This window comes from Elaeis guineensis, chromosome 7, assembly GCF_000442705.2.
Source record: "Elaeis guineensis isolate ETL-2024a chromosome 7, EG11, whole genome shotgun sequence".
Taxonomy (NCBI): Eukaryota; Viridiplantae; Streptophyta; class Magnoliopsida; order Arecales; family Arecaceae; genus Elaeis; species Elaeis guineensis.
The window spans coordinates 102,635,833-102,653,601 of NC_025999.2; the positions used below are offsets into that span (position 1 = coordinate 102,635,833).

A 17,769-nucleotide genomic window follows, 5' to 3' on the forward strand; every position below is an offset into this window, starting at 1 on the left:
TTACAATATTTTTTTTATCTTTTAATTTTTTTTTTATTTTTGAGAAGGGAGCAGTGACGAGTGTGCAGAAGGCATAGGGGCGGTTTGCGATGGTGCCATGAGCCTACGGGATGGGTTTGTAAAGCGATGCAGAAGTCGGAAGAATGGAGATGTTAGGGAGCAACGCAGTAGGCTAAGATGGACGATACAAGGTGGGGGGCGATTTGTAGCAGTGCAGAGAAACCACGACCAATGGGGATGGGGTTGTGGGGCGGCGCAAAAGCTAGGAGTGGGCTCATAAGGGAGATGGGGGGTGTTGGGGAGTGGTGCAGAAGTAGGGAGCGAGTGCATGCGGTGAAGGGCGGCGCAAGTAGAAGGGTGGGGAGACTGCAAGGGAAGGAAGATAGAGAATTTACGGGAGGAAAAATGTGGAGGAGCTGTGGATGGCATCAAGGGATGAGGTAGGCACGAAGGAGTCATAGATGGTGCTATCGGAGAGGGGGGCGGCGATGGAGGCTGGGCAGAGGAAGAGAAGGATGGGGGGAGGCATACGGCAGTGGAGAGGCAAACGATGGGACACGGGCGGCAGCTAGGAAAAACAACGGAGAATAAGATGAGAGACAATAAAAAATATTAAATTATTATTTTTTAAAAAATAAAATATAAAAAAATAATGATACTGTAATATCTTAAATATTTTTAATAATAAAATAATATTAATAAAATACTATAATAAAATCTTTCATTATTTGGCTCATATCCTAGTAGGTCTTAAAATATTTAAATATTTTTCTTCCATCCATCGTATACAGATTTATACAAGACTTGGCCCAATAGTTGGCATTAATATCGCAAAAGAAAATCTATCATTCTTGTCACCAAAGATACAATCCTAAAATATTATTGGTCATGACACTGCAGCCAGTTACTTACGGACATGATATCATAAATCCACAATAATTCGCATTTGCTTAATGTGACATCTTATATTGAGCTGGTGATGGTAGGATCCGTTTCAAAACTGTCTTTAACACTTACTATTTTTTGATTTTTTTTTTTCTGCTATTGACCATGGATTCTCGTTAGGCTTGACAATGGATCAAATTAGGTGCAGATTAGATCGATTCAAATCTAATTTAATATTCTAATATTTTGATTCGAATTCGATCCGTGATCCGATAAATTAACACTTTCTTTATCCATTACCTATTCGATTGGATATCGAGTTATTCGATCGGATATCCGTCTCACCTAAATAAAATTTTCTAGATAAAAGCAGGAGCATGGAACAATATATAGTCTACTATTATTTTTCAGTTCTTGAAGTTTTAACTAAGCCTAAAGACCATAAGACCCACATTTTATATAACCAGTTCACATTTAAATAATATATATACATAAGATTGGATCGGAACGGTCACTATCCGAACCGGATCCAATCTGAGATATAAATTTATCGATTCGAGTCAGATCGGATCAAATCTGATCAGCATATTGATCAATCCGACTCATTAAGATTGAATCAGATCGGAATTCATTTGGATCGAATGTACTTGTCAAGTCTAACTCTCGTGGCCTTTTATTGCAAACTTTTACTTTGGCCGGCTGATTCAACTTTCTTTAATTTTGCTGATGGGGTCAGTGAATCTATTCCTTATCCGAACATCAAATTTGCTGCCTCAGTATAAAAATTAGCAATTGACGAGTTTTAGAATTTCTCTCTTCTTCCAATCAAAGATACCGTTGTTTTGAAAAAAAAAAAAAAAAAAAGTTAGGGTAATTTATTTAGATCTTTTTCCTTTCACATAGCCACTTGTTCGTAAGTATGATGGTTTAAAGTCGGCACTGTGGAATAAAGCGGTGGACGCTAGATGCGTCATATGTAGCTATTTAGCTACCCACTCTACGCTCACCATTTGGGACAACTTAATCGTCGATCCTTTCTAATTTTGGGATATCCTACACTCAGGCCTCTTCAGGATGCATCTCCTCTACGATGATTTAAATCACCCGCTTTATTTATTTATTTTTTTTAAAAAAAAAACAGCAAAGCTGCTAAGATCCTTCAGAACCCATCAAAAGATACGCTAACGAGGAAAGCTGCATAACAATGAATTTAACCGATCGACTACATGGGGACAACTCATGCCTCTTGAGAAATAAATTTAGTAATTAATGCATCAATAAATGGAAATGACAATATGCCATGTTGTGCTTGGATGAGTATGTATCTCAATATCAAAAGTAATGAGCACTCAGAAAAATCTTTTCATCGGATAGACGTGATATATTAGTTAAATATTATATTGGGCTACGGTGGAAAATAAAATTTTAGCATGTACATATCTCATAGCCGGTGCTCCGTAAAATTGAAAATGAGCTCGGATCGATCTGAAGTCTATCGGATCCGATTGACTTCGGATCGAATTTCAAATTCGATTCGAAATTATTCAAATCGAATTTGAATCTAAAATTAGGATTCATTTTTCTTTCGAATCGGATTTAAATAGATCTTTCGTTCGATCCGGATCCATACTGAACTCGGATCCGAATCCGAATATAAATAAAACAAGTATCCTGAATCCTAATGCTATGTGCTTTTTTTTTTTTTTTTTCGATGGGTCATGTTCCAAAAACTTCTTTAGCGTCCAGGAACCTAATTGCCCTCTCGCTGCCGTGCCATCATCCCCGAGTTCCGCTGGACTTTTGGGTCCCTCTTCGATACTCTCGAAGCAGAGCTTGCCAAGAAGGGGAAGGCCGACTTCGCGGGAGGTGAACGACCGGGCGGCTTTCGATTTTCTTGCAAGATCGCTCCTTAGCAAGGATCCTGTCGAGACCCAACCCGGCCTCGACGGCCCCAAATTGATCACCAAATGGGTCCTCTTCCAGCTCGGCCCTCTGTTGACTTTAGGCCTGTCCAACTATTTAGAGGATTTCTTCCTCCACTCCTTCCACCTTCTACTGGTGCTGGTCTGGGCGGACTACAATAGGCTCGCCGATTTCTTCTGTAAATTCGCCGGCCCGACTCTGGACGAGACAGAGCGGCTTGGGATCTCGAGAGAAGAGGCGGTCCATAACATTCTTTTTGCTACCAGCTTCAACGCCTTCGATGGGATGAAGATCCTGTTCCCGACCTTGATCAAGTCGGTGGGGCGCGTCGGAGCACGGCTCCACGACCGGCTGGCGGAGGAGATCCGCTCAGCGGTGAGGGCCAATGGCGGCGAGGTGAGCATGAGGGCGATGGAGGTGATGCTCCTGATGAAGATGGAGAGTCGAGGAAGATGGGGGGAGCTAAGTGGGTTGGCCCAATTGGGTTCGGGCAGGACTCGAATCTATATTTTTTATGTATTTTTTGGAAAAGATCGGATCTAAATTCGGTTCGAAGTCCGAAAAATTATTTCAAATTGTGTTCGTGCGAGAATATGTTCCGGCCTAATTCGACCCAGTTCCGGTCCTAATTCTCAGCGACCAGAAGAGGTTTCAGCCTTTTAGGGAAACAAGCAGTTATACATTAACTGAAAGCTTTTTTTTTTTTTTTGAAATATGCATTCATTGATGTTGGTGCAAAAACCCGCTTGCACCGGAGAAACTGGAGTTGAGGAAGTCGCGGTCGCCGTCGGGACCTGCAAAGGAAGTCTAAACCGGAGATAGGGTTGCTCCGATAAGACCCTCCGACGCTCAAGTCAGTTCTCTGTCTTAACAAGAATGGAGTGCTCGAACGGAGAATTTAGCAGAGTTTTTAGATAAAAAAGACGAGAGCTTAGAGAATAACGTATCTGGGTCCCCTTTTTATAGGCGGAGGAGGTAACGGATTGATGGCGACGTCTGTAACCGCCTGTCAGTGCGCCGTTCGGGGTCAGGAGGGGTCTGTTATGAGGAGTAGCGGAGCGGAACCGTGGCCATTACTATGGCCTGCCACGTGGAGCCTGTTGTAGGTAGTGGAGCGGCGTCCGTTGCCGCCAATTGCCAGAGAGTAGTGGAGCCACGCAGCACCCGCCGCAGGGAGTGGAGCAGAATCATGGCCGTTAAAACAGCCTGTCAGGGAGTAATGGGGTCGCGTAGGGTCCGCCGCAGGGAGTGGAGCAGGATCATGGCCGTTAAAACAGCCTGTCAAGGAGTAATGGGGTCGCGTAGGGTCCGCCGCAGGGAGTGGAGCAGGATCATGGCCGTTAAAACAGCCTGTCAGGGAGTAATGGGGTCGCGTAGGGTCCGCCGCAGGGAGTAGAGCAGGATCATGGCCGTTATTGTGACCCTGGAGTGCAGATCTATCGGCTGAAGCTCGGCAGTGGTCGGAGCTGATGACGGAGTTCGGCTCCCGTAGGAGCCCGGGCGGAGTCCTCTCGGAGTTGAAATCACGGGCGGAGCCCGACCCCTGTAGGGATCCGGGCGGAGTCCCCTGCAACTAAAGTCAGGTGCGAAGTCCGGCTCCCGTAGGAGTCCGGACGGATCTTACCGGGAATCGAAGTTAGCGATGGAGCCCGGCTCCCGTGGAAGTCCGGGCGGAGTCCCCGTTGCGGTTGAAGTTGTCGGCGGAGTCCGGCTCCCGTAGGAGTCCGGACAAAGTCTGTCTGCAGCCGTTGGAGCCGAGGGCGAAGCCCGGCTCCCGTAGGAGTCCGGGCGGAGTCTTCCTGTAATTAAAGTCAAAGACGAAGTCCGGCTCTCGTAGGAGTCCGGACAAGGCTTACCGGCAGTTGATGTCAAGGACGGAGCCCGGCTCCCATAGGAGTCCGGGCGGAGTCTACTTGCGGTTGGAGTTGTCGGCGGAGTCCGGCTCCCGTAGGAGTCCGGACGAAGTCTGTCTGCAGCCGTTGGAGCCGAGGGCGAAGCCCGGCTCCCGTAGGAGTCCGGGCGGAGTCTTCATGCAATTAAAGTCAAAGGCGGAGTCCGGCTCCCGTAGGAGTCCGGACAAGGCTTACCGGTAGTTGATGTCGAGGACGGAACCCGGCTCCCGTAGGAGTCCGGGCGGAGTCTACTTGCGGTTGGAGTTGTCAGCGGAGTCCGGCTTCCGTAGGAGTCCGGACGAAGTCTGCTTGCGGTGGAAGTTGTCGACGGAGTCCGGCTCCCGTAGGAGCCCGGACTGAGTCTGTCTGCAGCTGTTGGAGTCGAGGGCGAAGCCCGGCCCCCGTAGGAGTCCGGACGGAATCTTTCTTCAATTAAAGTTAGAGGCGAAGTCCGGCTCCCGTAGGAGTCCGGACGAGGCTTACCGGTAGTTGAGGTTGAGGACGAAGCCCGGCTCCCGTAGGAGTCCGGGCGAAGTCCTCCTGGAGCTGATTCTGTTGAGGACTTCGACTGTAGGTATTTTGTACCCAATAATTGAAAACTATCGCCATTCCTCCCTTTCTATGCAAGCTATTTCGTAGGATGGACGTCAGGTTAAGATCCAGTTTGTGATTTGAACCGTCCACATCATCCCTGACTGCCTTCCGGCGGATTCAAAGTGTACCGGATGCATGTCTTTTCCTATTCCATCTTAGTTGAAGGTTTGTTAACCGACAAAGCTGTAACCGCTAGGGCCCCCCAAAAATGACCAACCTCCCTACGTAGTAATTTTCTCATCAAAGTCACTGGTGACAATCCAACCTGCTTGTGTTACCGAGCAATTTAAAATTTCAGTTAAATATCACGAACTTACAATTTGTGTCGGTTTGTTCTTCTCGATCCTATGCATTCTTCAACATTTGCAATTTGAGCTTTATGCGGTACCACTTATAAAATTCTAGATAGTTGATGTGAAATGGCCCCATTAGAGTTGCATGCGGTCAAGTCCCACCACCATGCATCTCAAATCCCACCAACACCACCATCAACAGCCAAGTTTTCCATCCTAATTGAACGCGTTCCCCCACGGGGATGGGCAAGATGGTCCTTAGAGGTCTGTTTCATGCCCGCCAAGTGGGCTCCTCTATGAAGGCCCATGAAATGGCTGGTGGGCCAATGAGCGACGCCGAGTCAATCTCTCCAGTCCAAAACAAAGAGCGCACGAGTGACCACGCCGTGCGCGCCCCCTTTGGCTCCAAGTGGATCGCGGACTCCACCGCCGGATAGCGACGGCGGCTGATGGGACAGGATTCGTCCCTTCCTTCCAGCCCACCTCCAGGGTTTGTCACCTCGACCGCTAAGTATCTGTGGACCAGAATACCCTTATATATTTTCTTTTTCTCTTCTATTTCTTGGACTTATAAAAATCATACCCATGTGATGTGATGCGCACGTCGCTATGCATGTATTCACCCTGATTTGTTTTGTTTGATCATTGTTCTATCAAACTAATCCGAAGTTCTATCATAAATCAGCGTTGCAAAATGCATTTCACACATCATTTGATGAATATCTCAAACTCGTGGTAGATAATTATCACCGTAAAATTTTTCAGATGTTAACTTTTCTCGAGATTAGATCTGAAAAAAAAAAAAAAAAATCTGATCATTTATATCAATAATCATACATCATAAATATCTAACTATTATATATATATATATATATATATATATATATTTTTTTTTTTTTTTTTTGGATAACAAGATAATCTGACTATATATTCATAAAAAGAACAATATACAAATAGGATAATGAAATTCTCAGCGGTATCCAAATAACTGCCAGACTAATATACTATACATCCATCCAACAAGCCCACAAAAATTAGTTTACAAAAGTAAAATCCCAAAAATTTTCGTTAACTAAGTCACAGACGAATAATTCACTGAATCAATCGACTTAGTTTTCAGAGAATGTACAGCAGTTGGCTTGAAGAAGTTAGTTAAGTTGAGGGAGTGTCCGTTGCTGCTACTGCCTTCTACTTACTTGTTAGACCTGAACACTTGATTAGTTTCCCTGCTACATATCCCAGCAACCCTGAAATTTCCTTGTAAGTCAGCCTGCAAAATTGTAGAGAGAGTAGCATCAATTTCATTGAATTGCCAAGACACATTCTCCTGCAAAGCATATTTAGCAATATAATCAACAGCTTGATTTGCTGTCCGTGGGATATGTGAGTACTTGAACACATTGCATCTTATCTTCTAAAGCTTAATATCCTCCAGTAAGGGATGTTCCATTAACCCTTTCACATTTGTATCAGAAATCCAAGAGATAACTGACTCTGAATTACCCTCCATATATATGTTTTGAGCCTCCAAATATTTCCATAGCTACTCTAGGTCCCAACCAGGCCGCCACCAACTCAGCTTGATGTACCTGCAGCAAAGATATTTATCTACCTTCTGCTCTAATTAGTTCACCAGGAGAGCCTCTGATAATGAAACCTGCTGTAGCCTTATCCAAGCTGACCGCAGCATCAAAATTAACTTTGATGATTCCATAGGGGGGAGGCAACCAGGGAACAACATAGTTTAGATCTCTTCCTATACTAGGAAGAGGATAATTGCCACAATGCCTATCTGGAATATTAGAATTAAGTGAGACCACTGCTCCAGCCTGATAAGTAATATAAGCATAAACACACCTCATGACCTGAGTAGGAGATTGATAATTGTTCTGAAAAATTCTTTTATTTCTAGCATTCCAGATCAACCAAGCAGCTATAGCAGCCATTGATTGATGCTTTTTGTCTATCCTGGCAGAAGGCATAAAGTTGATCAAGCCCAGCAAAGACAAAGGCGTAAATTATAGATTCAATCTGTTCGATAGCAGATTCCAACAATGAACAGCATAAGCACACTCCACCAACACATGATTTAAATCTTTAGAAACATTGTTGCACAAATCACAATTAGTAAGTATATGAGGCAAAATACCCCTTCTAACAAGCAGGACCTTAAAGGGCAATCTGTTCCACATAACCTTCCACCAAAAAATTTTAACCCTCATAGGTACTTGCAATTTTCATACCCATTGGCCATTAAAGTCATACCTTTGTTGCTGATTATTAATTAAATGATAATAATATTTAAGAGATGGCTTCTTTGGCCAACAATTCTCCCAGGTCAACCGATCAGATCTCTATGAAGCTGAAAGTGGTATTCTTGTCACTTGAGTCATCATTTCAGTTGCCATAATATGGGAGATGGCTTGCAAATTCCACTCCCCAGAAGGATTAATGAGGTCACAGACTTTCAAGTCCTCAATTGACACCTCAACATTTATATAAGTAGGCCACAGAGCTATAGAGATGGCAGACAACCAAGGATCATGGTACACATTCACCGACTGTCCATTGCCAATTACCCATATGAACTTATTATGAATCAGGGACCCATAACTTGAAATTATGCTCCATATTACAGAGCATTGCTGAGGTTTAATATAGTTGTTCCAAGTACCCTGAAAATGATACTTCGCTGAGACCATCTTAGCCCATAAGCTTCTTTTGTCAATGATAATTTGGGAGGCAAGTTTGCACATATAAGCCTGCTTTCTGGTTGTAAGGGATGTCAATCCCAAAACCCCTTCAGTTTTAGGTCTGCATATATTTTCCAGGCAATGAGGTGCAGGCCCCTCCTATCTTTTTAATGCTAGCAAATGTTTCTGTTTTATGTGAAGCAAAAGGAAACTTCATGCAGCTACCATCAATATTGTTCCTGGAAGCAAAACTTATTTGATTGAAAACGGTAATGAGAATTAATAGGAATACTTTAATTCCTAGATGTAATGCGATTTCTTTATTTCCCTTCGTATTAGCTCCCCAAGAAAAGAGACGCTGAGGAATGCCCTGTTCAATCGAAATAGTGAACATTGCGCAAAGCTGAAACATGTTTCCATGTTTAAAATGGGAGCATTGTGTGGGATTGCACAATGCACATCGCCCACGAAGCTTTTTCAAATGGGAAAAAAACAGAAATTAAAATATGCCTGTCCAAAAGTTTCATGGCCATTGGACCACCTACGCATAGCTACTTTTTGCAGGCCTTGCCAAGACCAACCGACCACCTATTTTAAATTTAAACTGTGGAACTATTTATAAGATCATTCTATCAATTCTAACATGTGAAGGGAAACATTAAGCTCGTGGGATTTTTTAAGCCATGGACCGTGGATTCAAGCGTGGCTATCGAGGGAGCAGCTCTCGTGTGGAAATGCCGCTTCACATTCACCGATCCGGCCTGCTTCGTATTACGTGCAAAGTTGAGAGGGGGCTGGCTTCTTCTCACGCCGTGGATAGAGTTTTCTGAGAGCTGTTCGTTGAAAAGTAGAATTATAGATATTAAATATATTTAAAAAAATAATGATTATACGATCTAATCAAATAAGATGATATATTTTTTCTACGTCACGTGCAGTATATAAAAAATTATTGTATTACCGAGAGGTTCGAGGCCACTGTTGGGCCTTATGGCCTCAAGAGATAAGGTTGTGATATTTGATAGCAAGTCAGCAACCGAGCGAGTGAAGTTAGCAGTTGTACGAGTTGGCAAGTTTGGAGCTGTAATGTTTTTTTTTTGTTTAAAAAAATATTTGGAGCTGTAATGCGAAAGACTTCAAAAACGAAAAACTAGTGCAGGTCTTGTGTTTGTGTAGTTGAATTTTTTTTTTTTTTTTGGTAAATGAATAGCTTTTCGATGGGGGGATTAATTAGGACAGACTGCCGGATCATTTAGTCCAAGGAGTGTGCCTTGCTTGGACTAAGATAATACTATGATAAATTTTATGACTTTATTTGGCAAAGCAGTCAGATACACATTTTGGTTCACGTAGACTCTTCCATTCTCAGCCTCTGAATATTTAGTAATTGTTCCATTTAGAGTCCCCACTCAATTTGGTTCCCAAATCAAATTTCCTTTTGTCATTCTCGCTTCAATTTTGAGTTGCATGGTGATGTGTACACAAAATTCAATACCTTGCACGCGTCGCTGCTTCGACAAAGATAATATTTTATTGTTTCATTTAGCAAAGTAGTCAGATACACATTTTGTGGTTAACATCTCCCAACTCTTCTCTAGTACTGTGTGCTCTACCAAAGCGGAAAAAAAAAAAAAAAAAGGAACCATTCCATCTAGACTCTTATGTTCGCAGCCCCTGGATATGCGGTAACTATTCCATTTTGAATACCTACTCGTTTTAGTTACCAAATCAAATTTCCTTTTGTCATCCTAGCTTCAATTTTGAGTTATATATGATGTCTTGTACACAAAATCCAATACGTATGCACGCATCGCTGCTTTGACCAAGATAATATACTATGATAATTTTATGGCTTCATTTGGCAAAGCAGTCAAATACACATTCTATGGTTAAGTTTTCTTTCCAAAATGAGATTTTCTAACTCCTCTCTAGTACCGATTAGTCTACCAAAACAAACAAACAATATTAAAAAAAAAACAAAAAAATCTTGCAGACTCTTCTGTTCGCAGCCTTTGATATTTGGTAACTGTTCCATATAGAATCAGCACTCGCTTTAGTTCCCAAATCAGATTTTCTTTCGTCATCCTCGCTTCAATTTTGAGTTGTATGCACAAAATTCAATACCTTCCACGCGTCGCTTTTGGTTCCATTTACAGCGGAAGTGTGAAATCTTTGAACTGTCGCAATCCCACTTGACTACCTACTGCATTGAAGTAATAGCCGTTGGACTCTATAGATGGGTTCTGATGGCTGTTTTCTTTAGCTCGGAAAATTTTAAAGCTTTTCATATAGAAATTTACCATCGATGGTGACAGGAAAAAAGTGCTGTCCATACATGGCCAGTTTTTTCAAGCGGCAAAAGATGTGTTAGGTCATGCAGTGCTCATGGTTGGGCACAGTGGCACAGGTCTGACTGTAAATTTCCTCGGATGTTAGCCTTCCAACAAATCAAATTGGCATCCTACAATGGATTATTCCTGCAAGATTATGGCTTTGCTTCTCGATAAACGAAGAAGAATTTGAAACATGCATCGCCACCCAATTTGGCGCCGGAAGCAACACATTTTTAACCATAATACAATATCATTGATCCCGAAAATTAAATTTGAATGTGGGCACAATGTATCCATTGCTTTCTGCACTGGAAAATGACCTTGATTATCTCAGCCATCCCCTCGTTCAATGACTATCTAACTTAGTCTAAGAATGGCAACATATCCGATATGGATCGAATCAACTAATATCGGCATCTGTTCTACAATTAAAAACTTCATATCCATATCTTTTTCGTACCTATTTTAGGTCGGATCAAATAGAGATACAGATCGAATTGAGTCGGATAGATAAAAAGCGTAAGATTAGATTGGACCGGATTGGCTAAAGAACATATTATATAAAATAATTATAATTTTTTTAAAAAAATAGATTAAAATTATATCGGATTGGATTTATGACAGGATATATCATTATTTATATCCAATATGAATCATTTTGAATATTTTTTTCTGGAACGTATATTTATTTCGATTCTAACAGGATCCTGATGGGCCGGCTAAAATTATCATATCTAATTTAGTCCGGCTCCTTAAGTATTGAGACCCTTTTTTCTGAACTGCGAGTACAACTTTTAGTACAAAAAGGTAAAAGATGGATAAGTTGAGGAGGGATTGGGGACAGATTTGCAACACACCATGCAGGCATTTCATTCACGACCAAATCAACCTTCAAGAAGGTTTGGATTCCTCTCATCATAGGCCTTTTCTATGTTCACTTTGGCACGTCTAAGCCTTTGTAATTGTGGGTACAAAATGGAAAAAGGTCTTTGGTCATGAGATATTATTGAAAACCACCAACAGCAGATAATTTAATTTGCTGATAGAAAACAAGCTCCATGTGTGCGAGATCGGTTTTATTTGATTTCAACCTTTGGCCTTTAATACGACACCTTTCCATCTCATTCTTGTCGTTCCTTTTGTCATGATAAAATAGTACGCTCCACCTTTTACCCATTCCTTGTTCTGTGGCCTATGGAAGGCCGGCCTTCTTTGAATCTTCTCTCTCTTTTGCAGCATATAATTTTGAGACTTTTGTTATGTGACAGTGGAAATGAATTGGCCATGCTATCCCTTCTGACAAGAGAACACTTATTGCTGGTAAATTATAATCCAGATGGACAAACGTGTTGTTTATAATATTTTTTTCAAACCATCATCTCTCCGTACCCAAAGAAAGCTTTTATAGGATCTGCGCAGCCTAAAACAACGTGCACATTGCTCTATCCATTGCTAAATAAATTAGTAATCTTGTGTCGTACATGTTCCTCTTGTATTGATTGCTTAACAACAATGTTGATAACATATCTGATTACTAGACTACCTGAAAACATATACTTCGGAAATCTACAGTGTGTGACCACTTGTGAGACTACAACTTCACAAACCGCTTCAACCTCCAAGGGATACCTTCATCAATGGAAAAAACCTCCATTGCTCAAATTTACTAAAACCGCGTCTCAACCATTGTCATTATCATTGAAAGCTGGTTCCTTGTAGCTTCCTATTGGTCTCCCACTTATTTCCTCCCAATGCCGTTGCTGTTTTATATTGTCACTTTCAGTTTCCCCTTTGGTGCTATCTATTTCGACGCCACCTTCCTTCACGTTCAAGCCAAATCCAACATAAACGAAGCGTCCTTAAAGAACAAGAAAACAATGAAGGAACCAATTAAAATGATTCATCAAAATAAGGGAATGAATGGATAATGCCCATGCTAAATTCAGAATGCATATGAAGAAATGTCCGGGAAAAAACCAGGCAGATGCATTGCAAAGAAATAAGAGGATTTTTGTATAAAAAGAAATGCATTCTTTATCATTTTGCCAATTAAAAGAAGAGTATCATTTTAATTTTTTCTGCTTTCATACAGGCTTTTTTTTTTTTTTTTGTTAACGTGTGGACAAAATTATTCCTAGCCCTCTCATGTTGGATTTTTTTTGTCTTACTAAGTTGGCATGTTGAAAACTTGCAGAAGTTTTTAATACCTTTTACATATGTTTTGAATGTGATATACACAGATATGTAACAAAGAGTGTTCAAAACATATTTAATATGCATGATAATTTATCACCATTAATCATATAGAAACAAAGAATACTATAACTTGTTAGAGCATTATAAATCAGTAATGTGTAGAGATAATAAAATGTACAAGGTCTATGTAAGTTTTCTATTTACTCGCTATGTTCAATTTTTTTTTTTTTTCTTTCAAATTTGTACAATTTGTATCAATGCTGTGGTTGATGTGACCAATGTGTGGCAATATTGAAACCTTATACGGAATCTGTAAGAATATATAATAATATGAAATCTACAAGTTGAACAGGTGATTATAATTTTTTTTCAAAATTTTCACAAAATAATACTTCCCTTATGGTCAAATATAAATTCATATAACCTCAACTAATTTTATTTTGATGGTTTTACGTCAGCTATCTCATATACCTATCACACATTTGGAAAAAAAAATATTTATTGGCAAGTAGCAGTTGTAAATCAAGCTACCGCATAACAATTTAAGTAAAAAATCGCATCCTCTCCACTGATTAATTTTCGTGCCCTACTATCTAAAAATATTAAATAAAAAGATTAATTATCAGGCTTCCGAGCATCCCAATTGATAGCGTCAAGAAATGTCTCCTGATAAAGTTGGGAAAGTGACCTCCATTTTCCCAAAAAAAAAATCTAAAACTTTACCCAAAAATAAAATATCTAAATATATTTTCTTTTCCAAATAAAGAGAAAGAAGGCTATTGCCGTCATTTTCGTTGACACCATTCCTTATCCCTCCCGACGGGGACCCCCCTCCCATCTTTATAGGGAGGGCCCTCTAGTCCTCCAACCCAAGGAAAGCAGAGAAAGAAGAAAAAAAAGAGCCACCCTGAAGTCCCTGTCCTCTCTCCTTCCACTCTTCTCTGCAATCTCTCCTTGCTTTGCTCAGCACCGACGGGATATTCAGGAACCCATCACCTAATTCTGGTCTCCTCCTGCTCGTCTCCCGAAAGAGAGTGAGATAGGTCTCAGTGGCAGGTGCGCCCAGGCCTCTTCTCATGGCTCCTCTGTGATGATCACCAGCTTCTTCGGACACAAGTACTAGAATTTGAAGGGCGGCCAAGATTTCTCCGGACGAAGGAATCATGCCCGTCGGATCCCATCGATCACACAGGGAAAAAGGTGGCGTGGTGTAAACTTTCTCAAGGTTGTACGGGGGAAAAAATTTCTCTTTTGTTGTTTGGTGAAGAGAGAAACAGAGGAGTAGAAGAGGAAGAAAGAGAAAGGTTGGATATGGCGGGAAGAAGCGCTTATGTGAGTTCAAATATGGCGGGTTTGCTCCAGACTGGACGGATTTCTTCCGAGGCTATGGAGGCCCTGCTCCCTCCGGGACCTTCTCATGGAGAATTCCACGGTACCAACTCACTCTCTCTCCTCCCCTTCTCCCCTGTTATTTTCTGTTTTTGATGTTAAAAGATTTTATTCCAAGGTTCTAATTGACTTATGAACTTCATTACTTTTTGCTTATTAAACATGTATTGGATGTTCCGGATTGCGGAATAAGTGTTCGAAGTTGGTTTTCGCAGACTTCTGAAAACATTTTTGAGGACTCCTGTTTTCAGTGTTACAGACTTTTGGAAACATTTTTTATGTTTTCTGAGATAGAATCGAAAGTTTTTGCCATGTTGATGTAGATTCAGTGGATGATTGAAGCACTGCAGGTAGATCGGGTCTCTTACGCGTAACCACTACTTCTTCAGTGATTGGTCTCTTTTCACGATCTTGCTCTGCTGCCTGCTCTAGTAGATTCTGGCATACAAGTTAGCGAGCTCCCGTTATATGTGTTTTTTTCTCCCTTATTCTGTTATAATTTTAAGGTGTGAACAATCATCTGACTTAGCGGCATTCCCTTTTTCCATTTGTCATACTGATGGTGATGGGCACCTAATATTTTCCTTTTCTTTCTGGGTTTCTTCTTCCCTTAACAATTTGCGTTGCCTTACCTCTGTCTTTGTCATGGGTTCACATTGTTGCGCACCACTTTTTCCATAAACTTCAGTATTTGCTGCGAAGGACTTTCTCATCATATTCTTGCCGTAGATTTAACATTTTCATGGGGGAAGGAAAGAATTGTTTAACAAGATTATTGTCAGTTACAAGAAAATTTTTCTCTTGTATTCATTTTCGAATTTATCTATGGTGATGATTTTGCACTTTTGTAGCTCTTTTAAATTCTTGGATTCAAGTGACACACACTATTTACTATGTAAAATTTAAATATGTATCAAAAGGGTTCTTTTCATAAATTCTTAACATCCAAAGGTGACCATGCATTGCGTAAGGATAAAAGTCTCTTGCTTCCATAGTCAACAATAACTGAAAACTAATATACTTGTTTCATCATTTTTTCCGTTTTAGAATACTTCAGTATAAGCCAAAACTTTTCCACAGAAATCTGGCATACAATTGGAAAAAAAGAAAAAAAAAGGAGAAACTTTCTCCATTCATAGATCCATAGTTTCTTTATATATATATGTATATATATATACAATGAACCTATATCTATAGTTGGATAGCTACATTAATTTCAGTTTATACTAACACGCCAGTATATAATAAACTATAAAACACTTCGGTCTCAGGCTCGATGCCTATGATGAATTTTGAAGATGTTCACGGGAGCAGGCCCGAACAGGCCTGCTGGGGACCATTTGAGTTGGAAGAAACTGGTGATGAGGACTTGGATGAGGGTGTTCACCAGCCAGCAAAGAAGAGGCGCCTCACAGCTGATCAAGTGCAGTTCCTTGAGAGGAATTTTGAGCTTGAAAACATGAAGCTGGAGCCAGAGAGGAAAGTTCAGCTTGCAAGGGATCTTGGAATACAACCCAGACAGGTTGCTATATGGTTTCAAAACCGCCGTGCCCGATGGAAGACAAAGCAGTTGGAGAAGGACTATGAGGCCCTCAAATCTAGTTATGATGCCCTCACGGCGGATTATGATAACCTGCTAAACGAGAAGGAGAAACTTCAAGCCAAGGTAATCCTTTCAGAACTTTCATAAAGCATTTGGTTCTTTGATCTGCTTTAGAAACGCTACTTCTGTTCTGTGAACCATTTCTATTCCTTAGTTAATTCTTTGAACTTTGAATATATTTTGTTTATTTCTTTAGGCTATCAGCTGTGGTTGAAGCACTAAATTACATAACGGGTCAAACAATATTTTTATAAATGACACCTAAATATAGTCTACCATTACAAAAGGATACTACTTGCTTATTTTCAGCTCACTTTCATTCAGATCTATAGCAATAGTTCCTCATCTCTTTATATAGACAGGTTGACCTACACTTTGCTTATACTCGAACGTTTCAACAAACTACTCAATTCTGGATTGCAGTCATTTTATGGTTACTACTGTTGTCTAGATAATGTGAAGGACTAGAAATGAGTAATGCTTCTATCTACATTATGTTTTTCTTTTCTCTTGTTTTTTCTTGTCATTTTGTTGATTACACACTAAAAATTAAAAAGAAGTGGATTTAGTTTGTTGAGACATGTCATATATAATACATGTTCATTGCTACTGAAAGAAAAGTTTGTCCTAGTCTCCTGTCTCTGTTCATCTGTTTGGTGGATTGAGTTTTCGTTTAGACAATCCTAAGTTATTGAATCATCTGTTCATCTGTTCTTCGAAGAATATTGACGACCACATGAAGCTCTGGAATGAGTTAGAATCTTTAGCCGCTCCACCAATGATCAGCAGTTAATCTTCTTTTACTGGTTCTGTTTCATATGCTTAATCTCCTGTTTTGATATGCATTCTTCTTTACCTGTACCCATGGTACATTCTAGTTATCCTGTAACTCCTTCCTACTTGTACCAGCAAAATATATATATATATATATATATATATATATATATATATATATATATATATATATATATATATATATAGAATCATTACCCTCATCTACTGGAGCTTCCTCTTGACAGGTTCTTTCTCTCACAAACATGCTCCTCCTCAAAGGGAAAGATGTCGGCAGCTCAGAACCGATTGAATTCAACAAATTTGCTCATCAATTGGGGGACTTGGTCTCGAATTCTATGTGTGAGATGGAAAGAGTAAATGCCCAAGTCACAGAATGCAAGCAAGAGGACATCAGCTCTGCCAACAGCACCGTGTTCGACTCTGAGAGCCCTCACTACATCGATGAAGGAGCACACTCGATGCTGATGGAGCCCATGGATTCTTCCAATATTTTCGAACCCGATCGATGTGACCTCTTGTATGCTGGAGAGGTTGACGAGGTCAAAGGATGCAGCTTCCTAAGGCTTGAAGACAATTTGAATAATTATGAGTTCCCTGTGGAGGACCAGTCCTGTTGGTTCTGGCCTTGACTCGTACAATGTTCGATCTCTACCTACTTTACTGTGTCTTCCCTCTTCTTGCCTGATACTAATTAGGTGGCGAATGATCGGCAATAAGGCCATTATATTGGCAACCGAAATCTAGATGGCTTGTGGAACCTCTCTTCTCTTTATTCAGTTTTTTTTTTTTTGGGGGGGGTAAATAGTCAGTTTGTTCATATTTGAATAAAGCTTTAGAGTTTTGTTATAAAAGCTTTTTTGTTTTTACTGAAAGTTTTCTTATACAAACTCGTGGCAGTGGAAAGGTGCTCAGATGTCGAATGTTTTGGAGATGATGACTGCCTAACACTCTGGAACGTTTTTTTGTCGATTTGTGTGATTTGGAAGGACTTTTTTGATGAATGAAACATTTATAAGCCTGTTGCGGGGACTGGGGGGAAGAAAGCAGGGCCCTGACAGGTGATGGTTACCAGAAAATTCTGGTGATTCCTGCTTAGGTGTTGATGCGAGTGTGACAGAAATGGTTTGGCGAGGAGGAGGCTTTGGAAGGTGGGGGAATTGTTTCTGAGAATAA

The 17,769-nt window shown here is 40.7% G+C and overlaps 1 protein-coding gene and 1 pseudogene across 1 annotated transcript; both read left to right on the forward strand.

Moving 5' to 3' along the window:
- The first annotated feature begins 177 nt into the window (after nt 1-177).
- Nucleotides 178-3,478, forward strand: LOC105048042 (allene oxide synthase 1, chloroplastic-like; annotated as a pseudogene).
- A 10,223-nt stretch (nt 3,479-13,701) lies between these two features.
- Nucleotides 13,702-17,468, forward strand: LOC105047920 (homeobox-leucine zipper protein HAT5). The gene is made up of 3 exons (XM_010927055.3): nt 13,702-14,241; nt 15,470-15,864; nt 16,821-17,468. Exons 1-3 carry the CDS (start codon nt 14,121-14,123, stop codon nt 17,223-17,225), a joined length of 921 nt encoding a protein of 306 aa, XP_010925357.1. The 5' UTR covers nt 13,702-14,120; the 3' UTR covers nt 17,226-17,468.
- Nucleotides 17,469-17,769: the final 301 nt, after the last annotated feature.

What these genes read in the sequence shown, in the direction of transcription:
- LOC105047920 (XM_010927055.3), top strand. Translation starts at nt 14,121, where the DNA reads ATGGCGGGAAGAAGCGCTTATGTGAGTTCAAATATGGCGGGTTTGCTC. An exon ending in TTCTCATGGAGAATTCCACG is followed by an intron (nt 14,242 to 15,469) that starts GTACCAACTCAC and finishes CTTCGGTCTCAG; the next exon opens with GCTCGATGCCTATGATGAAT. An exon ending in AGGAGAAACTTCAAGCCAAG is followed by an intron (nt 15,865 to 16,820) that starts GTAATCCTTTCA and finishes TCCTCTTGACAG; the next exon opens with GTTCTTTCTCTCACAAACAT.